The sequence below is a fragment of the Vipera berus genome (assembly GCF_964194415.1).
Source record: "Vipera berus genome assembly, chromosome: W".
NCBI lineage: Eukaryota > Metazoa > Chordata > Lepidosauria > Squamata > Viperidae > Vipera > Vipera berus.
In genome coordinates, this window is record NC_138210.1 from 50,280,121 (window position 1) to 50,300,206 (window position 20,086).

General features: G+C 45.8%; 1 protein-coding gene across 1 annotated transcript; it reads right to left on the reverse strand.

The window, feature by feature from the left end:
* Positions 1–1,306: 1,306 nt before the first annotated feature.
* Positions 1,307–19,263, reverse strand: LOC308676680 (transforming growth factor beta-1-induced transcript 1 protein-like). Its single transcript, XM_081342669.1, has 7 exons — positions 19,115–19,263; positions 18,493–18,592; positions 17,659–17,931; positions 16,568–16,741; positions 14,984–15,065; positions 12,352–12,500; positions 1,307–3,057 (listed from the first exon to the last, which is right to left on the reverse strand). The coding sequence occupies exons 1-7, from the start codon at positions 19,201–19,203 to the stop codon at positions 2,791–2,793; spliced, it is 1,134 nt and encodes a 377-aa protein (XP_081198795.1). The 5' UTR covers positions 19,204–19,263; the 3' UTR covers positions 1,307–2,790.
* Positions 19,264–20,086: the final 823 nt, after the last annotated feature.

The following is a 20,086-nucleotide window of genomic DNA, read 5'->3' on the forward strand; positions in this document are numbered from 1 at the left end:
GGTCTAGAGACTCCATACAGGAGAGCAACCTTACAAATGTCTTTATTGTGACAAAGGGTTTTGTGATAGCTCTACCCTGACGAAACACAAGAGATGCCTCACTGGAGAGAAAGTGAATATGTGCAAGGATTGTGGGTTGAGCTTTGGATCTAGCTTCGGGAACATTAGGCATTCCATGGAGAAAAGATGTCAACAAGCGCTATCATGTAGGCCAGTGTTTTGATAACCCTGATAAATTTAAGATGGATGGACTTCAACTTCCAGAATTCCCTAGCCAGCACACTCTTCTTATGAGGGAATTCTGGGAGTTGAAATCTACCCACCTTAAAGTTATCAAGGTTAACAACTGGCCAAGGCCTAGCCTAGAACCTTACATAGAGGTTGAAAATTTGGGACATCCATTGACCACCTCTGTAGAACTACCTTCATTCTTGATCATGTACTTCCAATGTTGGTTAGCATTGTGGCCTTCATCCATGGCCTTACCATGAGGTGAAGCAGTTGGGAAGGCAGTTTCCCCTTCATTCTTAAGTAGCAGGGATGTTTGAGGCTAGTGAAACAATTCAGATGGGAAGGCAGACAAGGTTGCAAAACACGGGACACAAATGCAATGAAATCTTTGCAGAAATAGATGCTCTTTAGTCTTTCTCATAATATTAGAGAAATATACAATTTGCCCATCCCTTTGATTCTACCCACATGCTGTTATAATCACATGCTCTGCACATCCTCCAGTTAACGCCTGACAGTGTTTCTCAAGCTGTTTGAACTTTTGATTCCCAGAAATTCCCCGTCAGCACTGAGGAATTCTGGGAGTTGAAGTCCACATGGCTTAAAATTGCCATGGTTGATAAACGCTGGTCCCTGATGAACAAACTATTGTCCACACCACAAGCTAATATTATTCTTTCAGGTGCAGTACTAGCGAACTGCAGAAATAAATGGCTAATATTTTTTGGTGTAATATTTGAATATATGATTTGCCCATCTCTTTGACTCTCTACCCCACACACTTTGTGTCATAAATATGCACCCTGCAACTTCCCCAAATGGTCCCTGATGATCAAAAAGTTGCCCACACAACAGCCTAATAATTATTCTTTTAGGTAATGTTAGTCAAATCACTGCAGATTAAATAAGGGACTAAAGTGAAAATAAGACCCTTCAGCTTTCCGAAGCTTAAAAAGAGATTGTCAGCTCAAAACACAGTAAACCTTACCTCAGCTTGCTGAGATACTTGGGCGGGGTGGGGGGAACCAAATGTTGGTCTCTCCACAAAAGCAAGTGACCTAATGTCTTTTTTTTAATTAAGTGAATTTTATTATATAATACAGCAGTGAGCAGGTAAAAAGTTGGCATAAAAAAACTGAGTGGCAGAAGGAAGAGCCCATGCCCCTTAATCCCAGCCAAGACGCATTATCATAAAAAGCTGCCATGGGGGTTTACACAGATTTTAAAAAATGGCCCTGAGGCGGCCTAATGACAAGCTTTGACATATTCTCCTTCCCTGCTTTCTCCATGATAATTTATTTTAAATTAAAAAAAAAGATTGTCATCATTTGTGGCATTTTTTTCAAGAAAAAAACCTGAAGACACAAAGGGGGGGGGAGCGTGGTACAAGATGTTGCATCTTGTTTTTCCATATTAGCTGGTCCCTGATCAAAAGCTCCTTCAAGAACTCCAGCAGGCATAAACCACAGACCGCCACAGCAGGCCGCAGGGAGACAAAAATAACACACCCAGGGTCAATGCAAAACTTGCATCCTGGTATCTGATGCAAATCCATAAACTGCAGCACCCCACAACCATGTTTGTTTTGTTGTTCTCCCCACCGTTGATAAAGGCCCTCGTGCCATCAACTTCCTTAGAAATGTTGGCATCCCTGTCCCCCCTTATCCAGACTCACAAAGGACCCACTCAACGCATCAAAGCTCAACCCTAAACTAAGTTGGAAAGGCCCAGGTGTTCCTAAGTGTCTCCGTAGCATCTCTTTCCATTGGCAGGCGCTTCTGGGAGTTGTAGTTTTTAGCAATGTTTGGATGGTCGCAGTTCTGTATTCGTACACGATCAAAAGAGAGGTCGGCTAAAAAGTTACCGTTGATCTTTGGTTACAACAGAATGAATTTGGAGGCGGAGATCAGGAGGACTTTTAGGTAGATCTGGATGGAGCCATTGCTCTCCAAAAATTAAATATCAGGAAAGGAATATCCAGATGTTCCAAAGAACATTGGACTTGATTTGTAAGGCAGGGCCCCCAACCTGGATCTACAGGTAAAGATACCAGAGATGTGGTTGTCCCAAAGGTGCCTTTTTCATCACCTGGATGAAACAGACAAAGGTGTGGTTGCATCACATCCTGGTCTCCTGAGGGCCTCACCAGCTGATCTTGGGGATGTGGCTTAAGGCAATGCCTCCTGTCAGAGGTGCTGGTGCTGGTGGCGGGGTGGGGAGGGGGGAGGTGGCTTAAAAGTGGCCTGGAATAGGGTGGGAGATAACTCTTGGCTGCTTGTGAGGGAACAGAGGACTGGCTCCTGAAAAGAGTGGGAGGAGCAGATCCCACTTGCTTCCTTCATTGCTTGCTTGCGAGTAGCTCTGATCTACAGGCGTGGCTTTTGGCAATGGTGGATGGGCTCCCAGGATGAGGGGGTGGAGCCCCTTAAGGCACAGGTGTTTTTTTTTCCATGGGTGGTAGTGGGCGTGGCTTTTTCAAAAGCCGACGGTGGTCCCTCCCCCTTTCCCACGCCCGCAGGAGGCGTGGCCTGACCGCAGCAAGGCCAGGGCCCCTCCCAGTCACCCAAAGAGCTTGATGAAGCAGGGGTGGCAATAGGGCTTCTCGTTCTGCTCCTTGAAGGTGCCTTTGTTCAGCTGCTTGAGACAGAAGGCGCAGACAAAATGCTCCGGGTGGAATTTCCGGCCCATGGCAGTAATGCAACGGCCGGTGATGGGTTTCTCGCAGCCAGAACAGAGCGAGCCACGTTGCTTGTGGTAATGGATTTCGCAGAACGGGCGCCCGCTGTGCTCGAAGAAGCTGCCATTCATGAATGGGGTGTAGCATTCCTAGAACAGAGAACAAACCAGGAGAGATTTAAAGATGGCCACCTAGACAAGGTAGTCCTCCTCAACTTACAACCATTCATTTACTGGCTGAAGTTAAAAGCAACCCTGAAAAAAAAGGGACTTACAATCAGTCCTCGCCCTTAGGACCGTCACAGCATCCCCATGCTCACAGGATCAAAATTTGTGCACTTGTATAATAGAGGAGGGTTGCAGCACCCCGGGGTCACCATTCCAGCTGGCTTCCAACCTACAGAGACAGTGGGGGCGGCTGGCCCACTTAACAGCCGTCCAGGTCACTTAAAAGCTGCATTGATTCACTTAGCAACCGTGGCAAAAGTCGTAAAATTGGGTGCGGCTCACTTAACAACTGCCTAATTGTGGTCATAAGTCAAAGACAAACTGTAATTCCATGGGGATCTACAAAACTCCCATCTCCTTCCAATAGTATTCCTGCACTCTGGGCAAAATCGCACACAATCCTGACTCAGTGCACATGTTTTTCCTGCATCTACCTCTCCCCATCTGGGTCTTGTTGGCATACAATTCATTTCCCCAGCCAGGGGAGGCTTGAAGTCTGGCCCCTCTGTCAGGAAGCAGATGGGAAAACCATGCAATCAAGCTGGACTGGTTCACACTCCATGGGATTCAAATTGTCTCCAAGCAAGGTTTGATCAGAAGTTGTTTTTTAGGCTGAATTTTTTAGAAGATGAGAAATGCTGGAATTGGTCAAGAATCCCTGGATCCTGCCAAGCAGGCCCATATGAAACTCCTTATTTGTTTTTAACTTAATTTTTTAATAATAATAATAATAATAATAATAATAATAATAATAATAATAATAATAATAATAATAATAATAAAGTTGGAAGGGACCTTGGAGGTCATCTAGTCCAACCCCCTGCTCAGGCAGGAAACCCTATACCACCTCGGACAAATGGCTGTCCAGTCTCTTCTTAAAAACTTCCAGTGCTGCAGCATTCACAGCTTCTGGAGGCAGGTTGTTCCTTTGTTTAATTTTTCTAACTGTCAGGAAGTTTCTCCTTAGTTCTAGGTTGCTTCTCTCCTTGATTAGTTTCCATCCGTTGCTTCTTGTCCTGCCTTCAAGTGCTTTGGAGAATAGCTTGACTCCCTCTTCTTTGGGGCAGCTCGTGAGATATTGGAACACTGCTATCATGTCACCCCTCACCCTTCTCTTCATTAAACTAGACATACCCAATTCCAGCAACCATTCCTTGTATGTTTTATCGTCCAGTCCCCTGATCATCTTTGTTGCTCTTCTCTGTACTCTTTCTAGAGTCTCAACATATTTTTTACATCGTGGTGACCAAAACTGGATGCAGTATTCCAGGTGTGGCCTTACCCAAAGCATTGTAAAGTGGTATTAGTACTTCACTTGATCCTGATTCTATCCCTCTGTTAATGCAGTAAACATCTTAACTGGTTTTCCTAATTTGGGTAGATCTTCCATGTATTACAAGAAAACTTCCTTGCCTTTCAGCCTTCCTCAATTCAGGCTAGAAACCTCTTACTAAGAGTTCACTTCTGCCCGATGGCATTTTTTTTTAAAAAAAAATTGTGCCATGCATTCTGGTTTAGATGGCATTAGGTATCAAGATTTAGGCTCACCGCTGTCTCAAGGCTCTGACATTGAACAGATCCAGATGTGCTAGGTTTCTGTCCTGCCTTTAACAGGCATATGAGTCCCAAAGGGAAGGTCCTTGAAGGTACCACATTCCCCCAGTTTCAAAGTTGGCACAAAGGGGTTGAGTTTATTTTGCTAAGTTAAAAGAAATGTAATAAATAAAATCCTAGGTTGTCACTGCGTGTTTTTTAGTTTTGCCAGCTTCGCTCATTCCTAATTGTACATCTCTTTCTGCTCTGCACCTTATCTTATCTTGTAACCATAGTGACTCCAGCTATGTCCAGCCAATGTTTTGTTTTTAAACTGTTTTGTGCGCAGGCCTAAAAAGTTCAGTTTTCAGTTTCCCTTTCTCCTTCTGCCTGATGAGAGAATGTTAGTCAGTTTAGGTCTTTTGTTTTCTCATTAAAAGTTTTACTATACTGTAGAATATGCCTTGGATTTCTTTTCTTTGATATTGACCATGCATATGAACCACGGTCCATCCACCTCTGGTCGGACTGTTAATTGTTCCGCGACATTTGGTCCCCGAGGATGGTTTATTTTTATTTTCAAGATTTATTGATAGGCAATTAGCTAGGCAGTTAGTCCAGCACTGAGGAGGCTGTGATTCATTGCTGACAATATGCCCAGGAAAAGCAGAAAGAAAAAGGCCGGTTATTTCTCTGCTGAGGAGGAGGCAGCCATTCCACAGAGAGATCTTCCTTCAAGTTTACAGACTCCGTTGGCATCGGCTACACATCTTGGAGAAGCAGCCTCTGAGCCAAGGTCAGTTTCACCATTTTCTGTTTTTACAGACTCTCAAGCTGATGCCCCAGTTGTAGCCTCTGCTCATGGGGATCAGGCTGATTATGAGAGTTTTGGTGCTAAACCTAAGGCTACACTAGGGAAGGAGGTGAGCTATTATTCTCCAAGCACTGAGCAACCTGTGCATGAGAAGACTTTGCAAAGTTATTATGAACAAATTGAATTTTTAGAGAAGGATCTGCTAAAGGCAAAGTTGTGTGCAGCATGGTGTGAAAAGCATGGGAGAGCCTCTGCTGGCATTCAGTTTTCAGAATCGGCCATTTTGCCTCCCTCTTCACAAGCAAAGCCACACCCACAAGGGATCGCCATTGTGCCTTCTCCCTCAAAGACAGAGGCACGCCCACAGTGGAATCTTGTGTCAGACAAACGGGAGCCTGACTGTCTTCTGTGTCAAAGAATGCAGAATGCATTTTCACAGATATCCCTTCAGCAGGCATCGCTCCAAGCTGCCACACCTCCTCATTCATTGGGAGCTTCAGCTAGAATGCCTATTAAGCCTGCTACTATTAAAGTTCCTGTCTCAGATGGAGCACAGCAGCCTTCACACCAAGTGCAGCCTCCACTGGTTCCTCAAATACAAAGGCCAGTGCTGACTGCAGGCCAACTTACTGTAGCAGCTCAAGCACCAGCACCTTTTGCTGGCCAGGGTGGTATAGCAGCTCAAGTACAGCCACCCCCAGCACCAGTACCTGTAGCAGCTTCAGTGCAACTGCCGCAGGCCCTGGCACAGGTGCCACAGGTGCCCCCTGCTGGTTATGTCCAGATGGCACAGCCTGCACAACCAGCGCCTCCTGCAGGCCAAGTCCCAATTGCACAACCTGCACAGCCAGTACCCCAATTGCATGTTCCTCATCAGGCACCCTCTATTGTACCACTGGCTGGTGATTTAAAACTGAAGCAGTCAGGACAGAATTACAGGGCATGGGTCAGTGAAGTTGGACTTTTGCTTCGTAGAGAAGGTACCCATGTGATGGTGTTTAATCCTCCTGCCCAGCCATGGCCTCCTGACATATGGGACTTGAATAATAGAGCATGCACAACGTTATTGATGTCCATGGACACTGAATTGCAGCTCACTTTTTCACAAGATGCAACTGCCCAACAAATTTGGGCTCAATTAGAAGCATGTTACCGGCCTACGTCCATTGAGTCTACATGTTTACTTTTGTCTGAGTTCCATGGTTCTAGATTAAAACCTGGTGAGCATATTGGAGAACACTTAACTAAAATGAAAGGAATAAGAAAAGAACTGGGTGAAAGAGGCTATCCTATTGATGACTTTCAAATGATCAGCATTATCATTAACTCTTTGAATTATGACTGGAAAGATGCTATTTCTAAGATTAATCAAGTGCCTATTGCTCAACGCACAGTGGATTATGTATGCAGAATTTTAACCGAAGAAGAGGCACTTATGCAAGCCGCGCCACGTTTAAGGGAACCACCTGCATCAAAAGCTCCAGTGAGGCGTCCCTTCCGTGGAAGAGCCTACGTTCCAAGAATGCCAAGATGCTACATCTGCAATCGTGTGGGACATGCCACCCGGGATTGTCCCCAACGGTTTCCAGCGCCCGCCATGTACCAGCCCAGAGGAACAGATTCCAGAGGAGGCAGAGGTAGAGGCGGACGACAAGGTCGTGGTCGTGGTCCCAGGTGTGATCCTCAAGCTCCACTTGCCACATTGGTTGTAACCAACTATCCACAGCCTCAACCAGAGTACGACAGACGCCTACTTTGGACTTTGGACAGCGGAGCAGCATTACATGTTACCTACAGAAAAGAGCTTTACACAGAGATGCACGAGCCTGAACCTGAACTTTGTGAACTGTATTCTTTTTCAAATCATCCTGTTCAGGTCATGGGAAAAGGAACTGTCTACATTGAAGAGCTCGGTGCATTCATTCCCGATGTTTACTACGTTCCATCAGCTAATAGTAATTTGCTTAGTCAGAGTCACTTGTCTAGGGTATCAAAATTCCAGGTACACCATCTCGAAAGAGCAAGTTATGTAGTTAAAGATGGAGATATTGTTGCTGAAACCATGTTGATTGGTGGTGTTTATTACTTAAAACCAAAGTCTAAGCCGCAAGAGCAGGCAAGTATACAAGCTCCAAAAAGGGAGAGCACAGGCCCAGTGAGAGATGTCCCAGAGAGAGATCCTGTTGCTACTCCAAAGGCTCCTAAAGCCAATAAAAGGACAAATAAGACACAGGTTGCTCATAGCAAGCCTGAGGTTCCTAATAAAAATGCTAATGTTGAGAATTCACTAACAGGTAAACCTTTGCATTCCAGGTGTATCCATAAGTGGCATAGAAGATTGGGTCATGCCAGTTTCCGTGTTCTGAAGAAGATGCCAGAGTTCGCAAGAGGTTTGGATCTAAAGGGGTGTAAGGTGTTCTTGGACTGTGCTGTCTGCAAGAAAGCCAAATCTAAAGCAGCAGTAATTCCAAAACGCGCTACACGCCTGTCAACACGCATTTTTGATTTGGTACACACTGACATAGTGGGTCCTTTTGCACCAACAATTGGTGGTAAAAAATATTTCTTGACAATTGTTGATAATTACTCTAGATATGGCTATGTATTTCCTATGAGAGAAAAATCTGAGACCTTTCAGATCTTTAAAGACTTTGCCAATCTTGTCTATACCCAATTCGAAGTCAGCATCGCCAGAATTCAGAGTGATCGTGGTGCTGAATTCATGTCTCAGCGTTTCCAGGACTGGATGCGTAAGAATGGGATACTACACCAGACCTCAGCTCCTTACGCTCCAGCTCAGAATGGAGTGGCAGAACGCAGAAATGGAGTTCTGCAAACCATGATGCATTGCCTCCTTGAAGATGCTAACCTCAGTCTTCCATACTGGGGTGAAGCTATCAAATATGCTAACCATATCATCAACCGCACTTGGAGTAGTGTGATAAATCAGACCCCTTATTTCATGTTATATGGACACAAGCCTGACCTCTCACGTCTCCATATTTTTGGTTCCTATGCTATGGTCAATATTCCTTTAGCCCAAAGAAAGAAAGGGGGTCCTGCAGCAAAAAGGATGAGATTTATGGGCATTGATGATAATTCAAAATGGAGCAAATATATTGACTCTCATCATGTAATAGTGATTTCACAATCTGCTGTTTTTGAGGAAGATGCTGACTGGTCCAGGATTCATTCTAACGATCCTGGAGTTTATTTTCATAGAGATGCTGCTGCTGATGCTACGCAGCCTGATGGTCGAGATGCACAGGCGAATGTTCCTTCCACGAGTTCTTCTCAACCCACTGTTCCGTCTTCGCAAGCCGCCAATGCTGCTGGCGATGAAGACGAGGACGAAATGGAAGAAGAATGGACGGTTGGCCCGAGACGTTCCAAGAGGACCACAAAGGGAATTCCACCAAAACGGTATTCGTGGCAAGTAACCAAAGCACCTTTACCTTTGATTTGTAATGTGACACTTCCTCCTGAGACGTTCACACAAATCAAACATCTTCCTGAATCAGAGCAAGATAAATGGTTTGAGGCAATGCAGGCTGAAATGGACAGTCTAAAGAAACTTCAGGTGTTTACGCCTGCAAGCCCTCCAGCAAACAAGAAAGTTATTGGCACTCGATGGGTCTACAGAATTAAAAAGAAGCCGAATGGTGAGTCGTTGTACAAGGCCAGACTTGTAGCCCAGGGTTTCGCTCAACGTTATCCTGAGGACTATACAAATACTTATTCACCCACAGTGCGGACTGAGAGTGTGAAAATCACCTTAGCCACTGCAACTATCCTTGGTCTAGAAGTTTTCCAGTTTGATGTTGAAACAGCTTATCTACACGCTGATCTTGATGAAGAAATTTATGTCAAAGGTCCTCCAGGTTTCCGACAGCAAGAAGGGGATACTTGGTTTCTACACAAAAGTCTTTATGGTCTGAAACAATCTGGTTTAATGTGGTACTTATGTCTTTCTGACAAACTAAATTCAATGGGCTTTATTAAGTCCGAAACAGATGAATGCGTGTTTACAAAAAGATCTGATAATAGGTATGAGATAATTCTTGTTTATGTTGATGATATTGTTTATATTGGTCCAAATAAGCAGATGAGTGAATGTTTTGCTAAAGCTTTACAACAGTTTTTCACATTGAGGTCTTTAGGACATATTAACACTTATTTAGGTGTTCAAGTTACCAAAACTCAGAAGGGGTTCAGTCTTACACAGGAAGATAAGATTGAACAACTATTGCATCACTGCAACATGAAGGATGCTAAACCTGTGAGTATACCCATGCAAACTGATTTTCACAACTTGACACATGAACCGAGTCCTGAGTTCGAGGATCAAACACTTTATCGCTCAGTCATTGGGTCGCTGCTATATATTAGTAGTTGGACTAGACCTGACATTGCACTTAGTGTTAATCTCCTATCACAACATGTAGGAAAGGCAAAACAGTTTCATTGGACATGTGTTAAGAAATTATTGAGATATCTAAAACACACCAAAGACATGAAGTTGTTGTTAGAACCCACACATACTGACTATGCAGAGTTATGTTGTTATGCAGATTCAGATTGGGCAAGTGATAAGAAATCACGTAAAAGCACTTCAGGTTATATGATGTTTTTGAATGGATGTCCTGTTTACTGGCATGTGCGTAAACAGAATTTTGTTTCTTGTTCTTCTACAGAAGCTGAGTATGCTTGTGTTTCAGATGCATGTAATTCTCTAACATGGTTTGATGCCTTAGTCACAGATATCTGGACACCTCCGATTCAACCAATCACTGTGATGGAGGACAACGAATCTGTGGTTTATATATCTGAGAATCGCTTTACAGGTTCCAGGTCTAGACACATTGACATCCGTTACCAAAATATAAGACAAGCAGTTAAACAAGGTTTTGTCAAATTGCAGTATGTGCCTACACATGACCAAATTGCTGATATGCTGAACAAACCACTTCCTACAGCCCAACACGAGTACCTGCGCAAGAAGATGTGCCTTATCTGATTTTCTGCTTCGCTGACAAAAGAAGGGGATGTCACTGCGTGTTTTTTAGTTTTGCCAGCTTCGCTCATTCCTAATTGTACATCTCTTTCTGCTCTGCACCTTATCTTATCTTGTAACCATAGTGACTCCAGCTATGTCCAGCCAATGTTTTGTTTTTAAACTGTTTTGTGCGCAGGCCTAAAAAGTTCAGTTTTCAGTTTCCCTTTCTCCTTCTGCCTGATGAGAGAATGTTAGTCAGTTTAGGTCTTTTGTTTTCTCATTAAAAGTTTTACTATAGAATATGCCTTGGATTTCTTTTCTTTGATATTGACCATGCATATGAACCACGGTCCATCCACCTCTGGTCGGACTGTTAATTGTTCCGCGACATAGGTTGCCTCCAGAAATTGTGGGAGCTTCAACACTGGAGATTTTTAAAAAGAGACCGGATAGCCATTTGTCTGAAATGATATAGGGTTTCCTGCTTGAGCAAAAGGGTGGACTAGAAGACCTCCAAGGTCCCTTTCAACTCTTGTTCTGTTAAGTTGCATTCAGGAGCTAACGGTGATCTGTTGTCTTCTTCATCTTGCAAATGCAAGTAGGGTTAACGATGCAACACTGTTCTTCTCCTCAGCCACATCCATCACCTTTGCTACGGAAAGCCATAGGTAGAGATACCAATTCTCCCCCATGGAGAATTTCCCTCTTGGTTGCGACTAAGGCAAAATTAAAACTAAGGCAATTAAGACTTAAGAGGAGAACGGCAGCCTAGCAGTTTTATTTTCAGCAAAAGAACTGTATTTTCTCCTTTGTTGTTGTTAGCTGCGAAGTCGTGTCCGACCCATCGCGACCTTATGGACAACGTTCCTCCAGGCCTTCCTGTCCTCTACCATCTTCTGGAGTCCATTTAGGCTCACGCCTACTGCTTCAGTGACTCCATCCAGTCACCTCATTTTTGCATCTCTCCATCTAAGGTCCACCTATAAATCCCTCACAACCTTGTTGTGTATTGACAGTGTGGCTGGTGGGTGGGAAGAAAAACAGAAGATAGCTTTGCTGAACAGCTGGATCTTGAGATACATCAAAACATCCTTCTATGTTCTGTGTTGTTAGCTGCGAAGTCGTGTCCGACCCATCGCGACCCCATGGACAACGTTCCTCCAGGCCTTCCTGTCCTCTACCATCTTCTGGAGTCTATTTAAGCTCACGCCTACTGCTTCAGTGACTCCATCCAGTCACCTCATTCTCTGTCGTCCCCTTCTTCTCTTGCCCTCCACCTTTCCCAGCATTAGGCTCTTCTCCAGTGAGTCCTTCCTTCTCATTAGGTGGCCAAAGTATTTAAGTTTCAACTTCAGGATCTGGCCTTCTAAAGAGCAGTCAGGGTTGATCTCCTCTAGGACTGACCGGTTTGATTGCCTTGCAGTCCAAGGGACTCGCAGGAGTCTTCCCCAGCACCGTACTTCAAAGGCCTCAATTCTTTGGCGCTCAGCCTTTCTTATGGTCCAGCTCTCACTGCCATACATTGCAACTGGGAAGACCATAGCCTTGACTATACGCACTTTTGTTGACAGGGTGACATCTCTGCTTTTTAGTGTGCTGTCTAGATTTGTCATGGCTTTCCTCCCCAGGAGCAAGCGTCTTTTAATTTCTTGGCTGCAGTCCCCATCTGTGGTGATCTTGGAGCCCAGGAAAATAAAATCTGTCACTACCTCCATTTCTTCCCCATCTATTTGCCAGGAATTGAGAGGGCCAGATGCCATGATCTTGGTTTTCTTAGTTTTCTCCTTTAGAAAAGCCATTTCTCTTCATTGGCTTACCGGCCCTCCTGACAAGACCGCACACAACACAACCCCGGACCAGAGCTGGTGCTTACCCTGCAAACAAAACATTCTGGATGCCACAAGGCATTGAGAGCCGAGATGTAATTCTCCAAGATGGCCTGGCTGCATCCTTGACAGCGAGTGGAGAAGAGCTCATAAAAGTCCTGGCGACAATACTGCTTCCCATCTTTCTCATGAAAGCCTGCAGGGGGAGACAGAGAGTCAATATGGAAGGGACCAAAAATGGAGCAGCTCAGCAGCCACCTAAGGTGAATCAGTGGTACTGCAGGAGGCCTGATTCAGAATTCTTTTGCATTGAGGAAGCTGTGAAAATTTAGTTAAGGATGCCACAACTTTCTCCAAGCTGGAGCCCTCCAACAGAGCCGGACCTCAAGCCATATAACGGACAGCAGCCTGTCGGGTGGGGACCACAGGAAGTGAAATTCAAAAATTTTGAGGAGACCCTGATTGGGAAGACTGGTTTTGTGGGCAACCAGCAGTCCATGAATGCCAACAAGCACCACGCTGCTCAATTGCACATTTGTGTTGCATGTGAAAAAGATGGTTACCTGGTCGTGCATTGTACCAAACCTTCTCCATGACATCACCCCATCTCTACCATTCTCCCTATGACCTTTGGAGCATAAAAACAATAAACTTTATCCTCTGGCATTAAAAAAAAAGACTTGGCCATAATTTAGTGCAGGGCTTTTCAACCAGTGGTACGGGTACCACCTGTGGTACATTGGCACCTGGCAGGTGGTACGCAGCCATCTTAGAAAAGTGATAGTGGGGGAGGGGAATGAGCTGAACCAGTGGCAGCACCACACAAGCCTGAGCGAGAGATGGTTGGAGCTGCAGGGCTGTCAGGGCTCAGCGGAAGCACCAGGATCAGCGCCAGGCTCCAGCTGGAGCTCGGCGCTGATCCTGGCGCTTCTGCTGAGCCCAGAAAAAGCGCCAATCAGCTGGAATGTTGCAGCATCTCCAGGGTCTTGTGATTTACATTCAGATGCTTGGCAACTGATTCATATTTATGACGGTCACAGTGTCCCAGGGTCATGTGAAGTGACCAAAACCTGCTGCAACCACCCAGCAGACGGGGGGAATAAAAACCAAACACCCACCCCCCACCCCACCCCCACTGCCAATCCTCAACAGAAATGCCCACAACAATGAAAACCTCGGACAGGAGGAAGAGCGCTGCCGGGCAGGCAGTCAGGTGTCTTACTTGGCTGTGGCTTGGGGGGGGCACTTTTTTCAGTGCCATTGTAACTTCGAACAGTCACTAAGCGAACTGTTGTAAGTCAAGGACTACCAGTACTTCGTCACTTTTTTCCTTTTTTTTTTGGTCATCAAGTTTTTGACACCTGGCTAGGCGACTGGTGGTACTCGGATGCTGCCATATCCCTGATTTAGTGGACACATCCACCTTATCTCAGCCTTCTGAGATGAGATCAAGACAGAAAACACAACCAAACAAGTTGATTCTACATCATCGCAAGACCACACTAATAGAATCTTGCCAGTCTGAAGACTACAGACTTCCCACCGTTTCTTTTTACAGGATATTCTTTCCGTGCCTGTTACGCAGCTCCATCTTTCTTACCTGTTCATTCCCAAGGCAAAGGTCATTCCCACGTGCCGTTCCAGGTACTCCTCGACTTACAGCCATTCATTTAATGACTGTTCAAAGTTACAACAGCACTGAAAAAAGTGACTTAGCACCGCTTTTCACACTTACAACCATTGAGGCATCCCCCCATGGTCACCTGATCAAAATTTGGATGCTTGGCAACTGGTTCATATTTAGGACGGTCGCAATGTCCCGGGCTCATGGGGATCACCTTTTGCCACCTGGGGGGAAGCCAGATTCACATTGCCACTGTTGTTTACTTACTTAACAACTGCAGGGATTCACTTAACAACCGTGGCAAGAAAGGTCGTAAAATGGGGCCAAACTCACTTAACAACTGTCTTGGTTAGCAAGGTTGACTCAGCCTTCCATCTTTCCGAGGTAGGTAAAATGAAGACCCAGATTGTTGGGGGCAATAAGCTGACTTTGTAATAATGCTGCTTGTTTGGGGGGGGGGGCGAAAGCCCTAATAAGCAGGCATATACATAGAATGAAGGCTATTGCTAAGCACATTGATTTGTGCTTTCAATTGTAAGCCGCCCTGAGTCTTCGAAGAAGGGCGGGATATAAATGGGATTAAAAAACAAAAACAAAAAAACCTCGTACATTTTGTGGTTCGATTGTGGTCGTAAGTCGAGAACTACCTCAGGCAGTCCTCAACATCGGACCGTTATGCAAACTGAACCGAATGCGCAGTCCCTAAGGGAACCAAGGGTTCGTTATGGCGCAAAGTTTTGCCAGAAACCAGCATTTAAGTACCAGTTTTCACCAAAACCACTGTAAAACACGATCCGCATGACCTGCGGGAGGCTGCAGAAAGTTGTCAAAGCCGCGTCAATGAGCTCCCGAAGCTTGGTCATGTGACCACAGAAGAGACTCTTCCTTAGGTTGGATGTAACTTCGAACAGTCGCTAAGCGACACGTTGTACGTCGAGGACTACCTCTAAGTCATGTGAGGTCAGTTCCTGGCAAAAAGGTTTGAACCCCATTGAAAGGTACATCTGAAGAGTCCCAAACAGGATGGAACTGTTGAAAATTACTGCTGTACTGACCTTCCTCCCCGAACGGCCGCCCACACTGGACGCAGCAAAAGTGCTCCGGGTGCCAATTCTTATCCAGCGCTGTTACCATTTTCTGAATGGACCACAGGAAGGCCGAAGAAGGAAAGGGGGGAGGGGGGGAAACACCACTTTGTCAAAAATGCACTAAACATGGTTATCGCTGCTCTGCATTTCCCAGGGTTTCTTAAGTTGCTCGACCCTCCTTTTTGGCCTCCCACATTTCAACCAATTCCTATTCTATAATAGCTCCCTGTGATTTATTCCAGCAAAGTTTTTTAATTGCAGTCCGATTGTTCGCTGGACTCACTGGAGAAAAGCCTAATGCTGGGAAAGATTGAGGGCAATAGAAGAAGGGGACGACAGAGAATGAGGTGGCTGGATGGAGTCACTGAAGCAGTAAAGGTAAAGGTAAAGGTTCCCCCGCACATGCGTGCGAGTCGTTTCCAACTCTAGGGGCCAGTGCTCATCTCCGTTTCAAAGCCGAAGAGCCAGCGCTTGTCCGAGGATGTCTCCGTGGTCATGTGGCCGGCATGACTAGACACCAAAGGCGCACGGAACGCTGTTACCTTCCCACCGTAGTGGTCCCTATTTTTCTACTTGCATTTTTACGTGCTTTCGAACTGCTAGGTTGGCAGAGTAACAGAGTAACAGGCGCTCACTCTGTTACGCGGCACTCGGGATTTGACCTGCCAAACTGCCAACCTTCTGATCGACAAGCTTAAATGGACTCCAGAAGATGGTAGAGGACAGGAAGGTCTGGAGGAACGTTGTGCCATGGGGTCGCGATGGGTCGGACATGACTTCGCAGCTAACAACAATTGTTCGCTGGTTGCTGGCGTTTTAACTTCCAGTTTCTGGCAAAAATGCCCGTGGAAGAAAATGAGTTTGCTCAAAAACCTGTGGTGCTTGTTTAATGCCACAGAGCTGGCTTAACGGCCTCACAAAAAAGAGATGGTGGGCCTAGGACAAATCACGGCAGCCAACTGGACGCAAGACAACTCGCCATGGAACAAGAGTTACACTAATATCAAAAAATGGTGGAATAGAATCATTAAAGAAAGGATGCCAAGAGAGGGGCAAAATAAAATGTGACTGACAACCAATTAAAATAGTTTTTAATCATTTTAAATAATTGAATTGAATTGTTGAATTGCCCCGCGGTGAGTCAGGTGGTGACCCATTGAACGATCACGACAATTTAACAACTCATTCTGGGCTCAATTATGGTCATAGGCCAAGGACCGCTGTACCACCCGTTTCATGCTGTGATTCAGGCACTGAAAATAACACAACACACCATGCTCCTAATTTGATTTCTAACCCTATCAGAACATGAAAGACAGGAAAGGCCCTTATAACAGCTTTGTGGTCTGAAATAAGAAGGGAAACTGTACTGAGGGCGCCTCATCCGCTATCCGGCGCTCAGGCTGTTGAGCAGAAAAATGGTGAAAGGAATGAACAGATTCCCCCCAAATTCGCATTCAGGATTGGACTCTCAGAAAAACCACACAGATCACACAGCAGTGGTTCAAAACCACATAAGGCAGGAGGGGGGGGAAAAACAAAAACCCTCACATCCAGGATGGGTTCGTTGCAGAATCCACAGCAGGGAGAGAAGAGCTGGAAGTAATCTCTCTCACAGTAGGGGGCGCCGTCCTTCTCGAAAAAGTTGCTGCCCCCCATCTCCTTTTGGCAGTAGGTGCAGACAAAGTGCTCCGGGTGCCAGGTGCTCCCCAGCGCGGTGACCACCTGGACGAGGAAAAAAATGGAAGAAAGAAGGCCGCGTCAACAACCAGCATATTCTTCTGTAGGGCGGCGACATTACAGGTCGTCCTTGACTCACAACGGTTCATTTGGTGACTATCTGAAGTTACAATGGCATTGAAAAGCGCAACTGATGACCGTTTTTCCACACTTACGACCATTGCAGCCTCCCCATTTTGAACATGATCAAAATTCGGAAGCTTGGCCACTCACTCATATTTATGACGGCCGCAGTGTCCCAAGATTGTGTGTTCCCCTTTTGCGACCTTCTGACGAGCAAAGTCAGTGAGGAAGCCAGATTCACTTAACAGCCGTGCTACTAATTTAACAACGACAGCGATTCACTTAACAACCGTGGCAAGAAAAGTCGTAAAATGGGGGGGAAACTCACTGAACAAATACCTCAGCGATGGAAATTTTGGGCTCAGTTGTGGTTGTAAGTTGAGGACTACCTGTATTTATTTTTTTTTAAATTTAATATCCCACTTTTATTATTTTTACAAATCATTCAAGGCGGTTGCAGTTTAGGCCTCCGCCGCTGTGTGCAAAAAAAAAAAAGGTTCAATCAATCAATCAATTTCAACTCGCGGGGAAAAAAAAAGATCTCGCAAAGTTGGAATTGATTGATTGAACTTTTTAGTCCCACCCCAGTCTGCTGTTGCCACGCCCACCCGGCACCCGACGATACGTAAGTGGGTTTTGGGTTGCAGTTTGGGCACTCGGTTCGCCATCACTGCTCTATAATCTAATACGAGGTCACAAATTGGAGAAAAGAAAAGAAAAAGAAGGGAAAAAGTTTGGCAGACAGATGTCTACTTAATTCCAGATGTGGTGTTGATTCATCCTGATTTCCCGCCAGATCTACCCGGATGTAGCTGACCCGCAGAGAAGACAGCGCTGACCTGCCCAGCGATGGGTTTTTGACAGGACGCACACAGGCCCTTGGCTGTGGTGGAAATGCCTTGGCGGCTGAGGTCCGACTCCAGCATCACCAGCATGCTATCCAGGTTGCCGCTGGGCTGGCCGGGAGACATCTGGGGAGACACAGCGGTGGAGCCTGGGCAGACAGATGACACCACCGGCTGCTGAGCTGAGGGCACTTGGGTGGGAGCAGGTGCCGGTGAGACCGTGCTGGCGGTTGTGGTAGTCGTGGTAGGGACAGAGACCCCCGGAAGCTAAAGATTTAGGAAAACAAAAGGCAGTTATGAATCACCTGTGAAGAGTGTCATCCATTTCTTTCATTTGGAGCAAGGCTTCAGAGCCGATCTCCAGAAACATGAAGAGAATTGCTTTCTTCTGGGTTGGGTGAAAAGGATCTGCTGTGAATTTACAATACAGGTAGTCCTCGACTTACAGCAGTTCGTTTAGTGACCGCTCGAAGTTACAACGTCTCCGTGGTCATGTGGCCGGCATGACTAGACACCAAAGGCGCACGGAACGCTGTTACCTTCCCACCGTAGTGGTCCCTATTTTTCTACTTGCGTTTTTACGTGCTTTCGAACTGCTAGGTTGGCAGAAGCTGGGACGAGTAACAGGCGCTCACTCTGTTATGCAGCACTCGGGATTCGACCCACCAAACTGCCGACCATCTGATCGACAAGCTCAGCGTCCTAACCCACCGAGTACTCAAATATCTACACTTACATCACAATACTGTGATCAAACCCCAAACAACACTGAAAGCCTCTGGGTCCCCTTCGTCTTCAGCCCTAGGACTTCCTGACCAGCATGCTTACATTGCTCTGGACGCGGAAATCCGACAGGGAAGCCATGAGCTTGTCGAGCTCCAGAGTTGCTGAGGTGGCCGTTGGCTTGACAGATGGAGACACTGTTGACCTGTGATAAGAACAGCCATGAAAAAGTGTAAAATAGGTGGGCTTACATGTCTACATCCTCACTCTGGTAACTAATTGCAAATCCTACTGTAAATGATCGAATCTTAAGAATCTCTCTAATGGAGAAGAACCTTTCCATCCTATTTCCTATGAGAGAAAAACCTGTCCTTGAAAAAAATATCCTTTTTATAATCTCAAAGAAGGAACACTTCTAATATGCTGGGTGTGGTAATGTATTCCGCTTCAGCAGTGGATATTTTGATCTCTTGATTCTCTAAGCCAGGGTTTCTCAAGCTTGACTATTAAGATGGGTGGACTCCAATTCCGAGGATCCCCCAGCCAGCATGGGGAAATCTTAAAGTGGCCGTATTCCCAAGTTATAAAATGGGAATGCTAATTACCTATCGTGATAAAGAACTTTAGTTCGCATTTGGATTTGATGCATCAAAAACAATGTTTTTCAGACCACTTTAGGAAGAGTGGCAAATTCTACCTCAGTTTCTCCCATGTATGTGCCACTTACCGAGACAGAGAAGTACCGTCCGCCGAATCGTCTAATCTCTCTTTTTCCTTGTCTGCAGCAGGACTTTTGCTGGATGGGAATTGGGACATTATTTCATCTGGGGAGAAGAAAGGAAAGGAAAGGAAAGGAAAGGAAAGAAAGGAAAGGAAAGGAAAGAAAGGAAAGAAAGGAAAGGAGAGAGAGGAGAGGAGAGGAGAGGAGAGGAGAGGAGAGGAGAGGAGAGGGAAGAAAAAGTAAAGGAGAGGGGAGGGGAGGGGAGGGAAGGAAAGGATGAAAGGGAAGGGAAGGGAAGGGAAGGGAAGGGAAGGGAAGGGAAGGGAAGGGAAGGGAAGGGAAGGGAAGGAAAGGAAAGGAAAGGAAAGAAAGGAAAGGAAAGGAAAGGAAAGGAAAGGAAAGGAGAGGAGAGGAGAGGAGAGGAGAGAGGAAGAAAGAAAGGAAAGGATGAAAGGGAAGGGAAGGGAAGGAAAGGAAAGGAAAGGAAAGGAAAGGAGAGAGGAGAAGAAAGGGAAGGGAAGGAAGGAAGGGAGGAAGGAAAGGAAAAGGAAGGAGAGGAGAGGAGAGAGAGGAGAGGAGAGGAAGAAAAAGTAAAGGAGAGGGGGAGGGAGGGGAGGGAAGGAAAGAAAGGATGAAAGGGAAGGAAGGAAGGGAAGAAGGAAAGGAAAGGAAAGGAAAGAAAGGAAAGGAAAGGAGGGGAGAGGAGAGGAGAGGAGAGGAGAGGGAAGAGATAAAGTAAAGGAGAAGGGGAGGGGAGACCGGAAGCGAAAGGACAAGGATGATGGAAAGGGAAGGGAGGAAGGAAGGAAGAAAGGAAGAAAGGAAAGGGAGAAGGGAAAGAGAGGAGAGGAGAGGAGAGGAGAGGGAGGAAGAAAAAGTAAAGGAGGGAGGGGAGAGGTAAGGAAGGAAAGGATGAAAGGGAAGGAAGGAAAGGAAAGGAAAGGATAGGAGAGGAGAGGAGGGGAGGGGGGGGGAGAG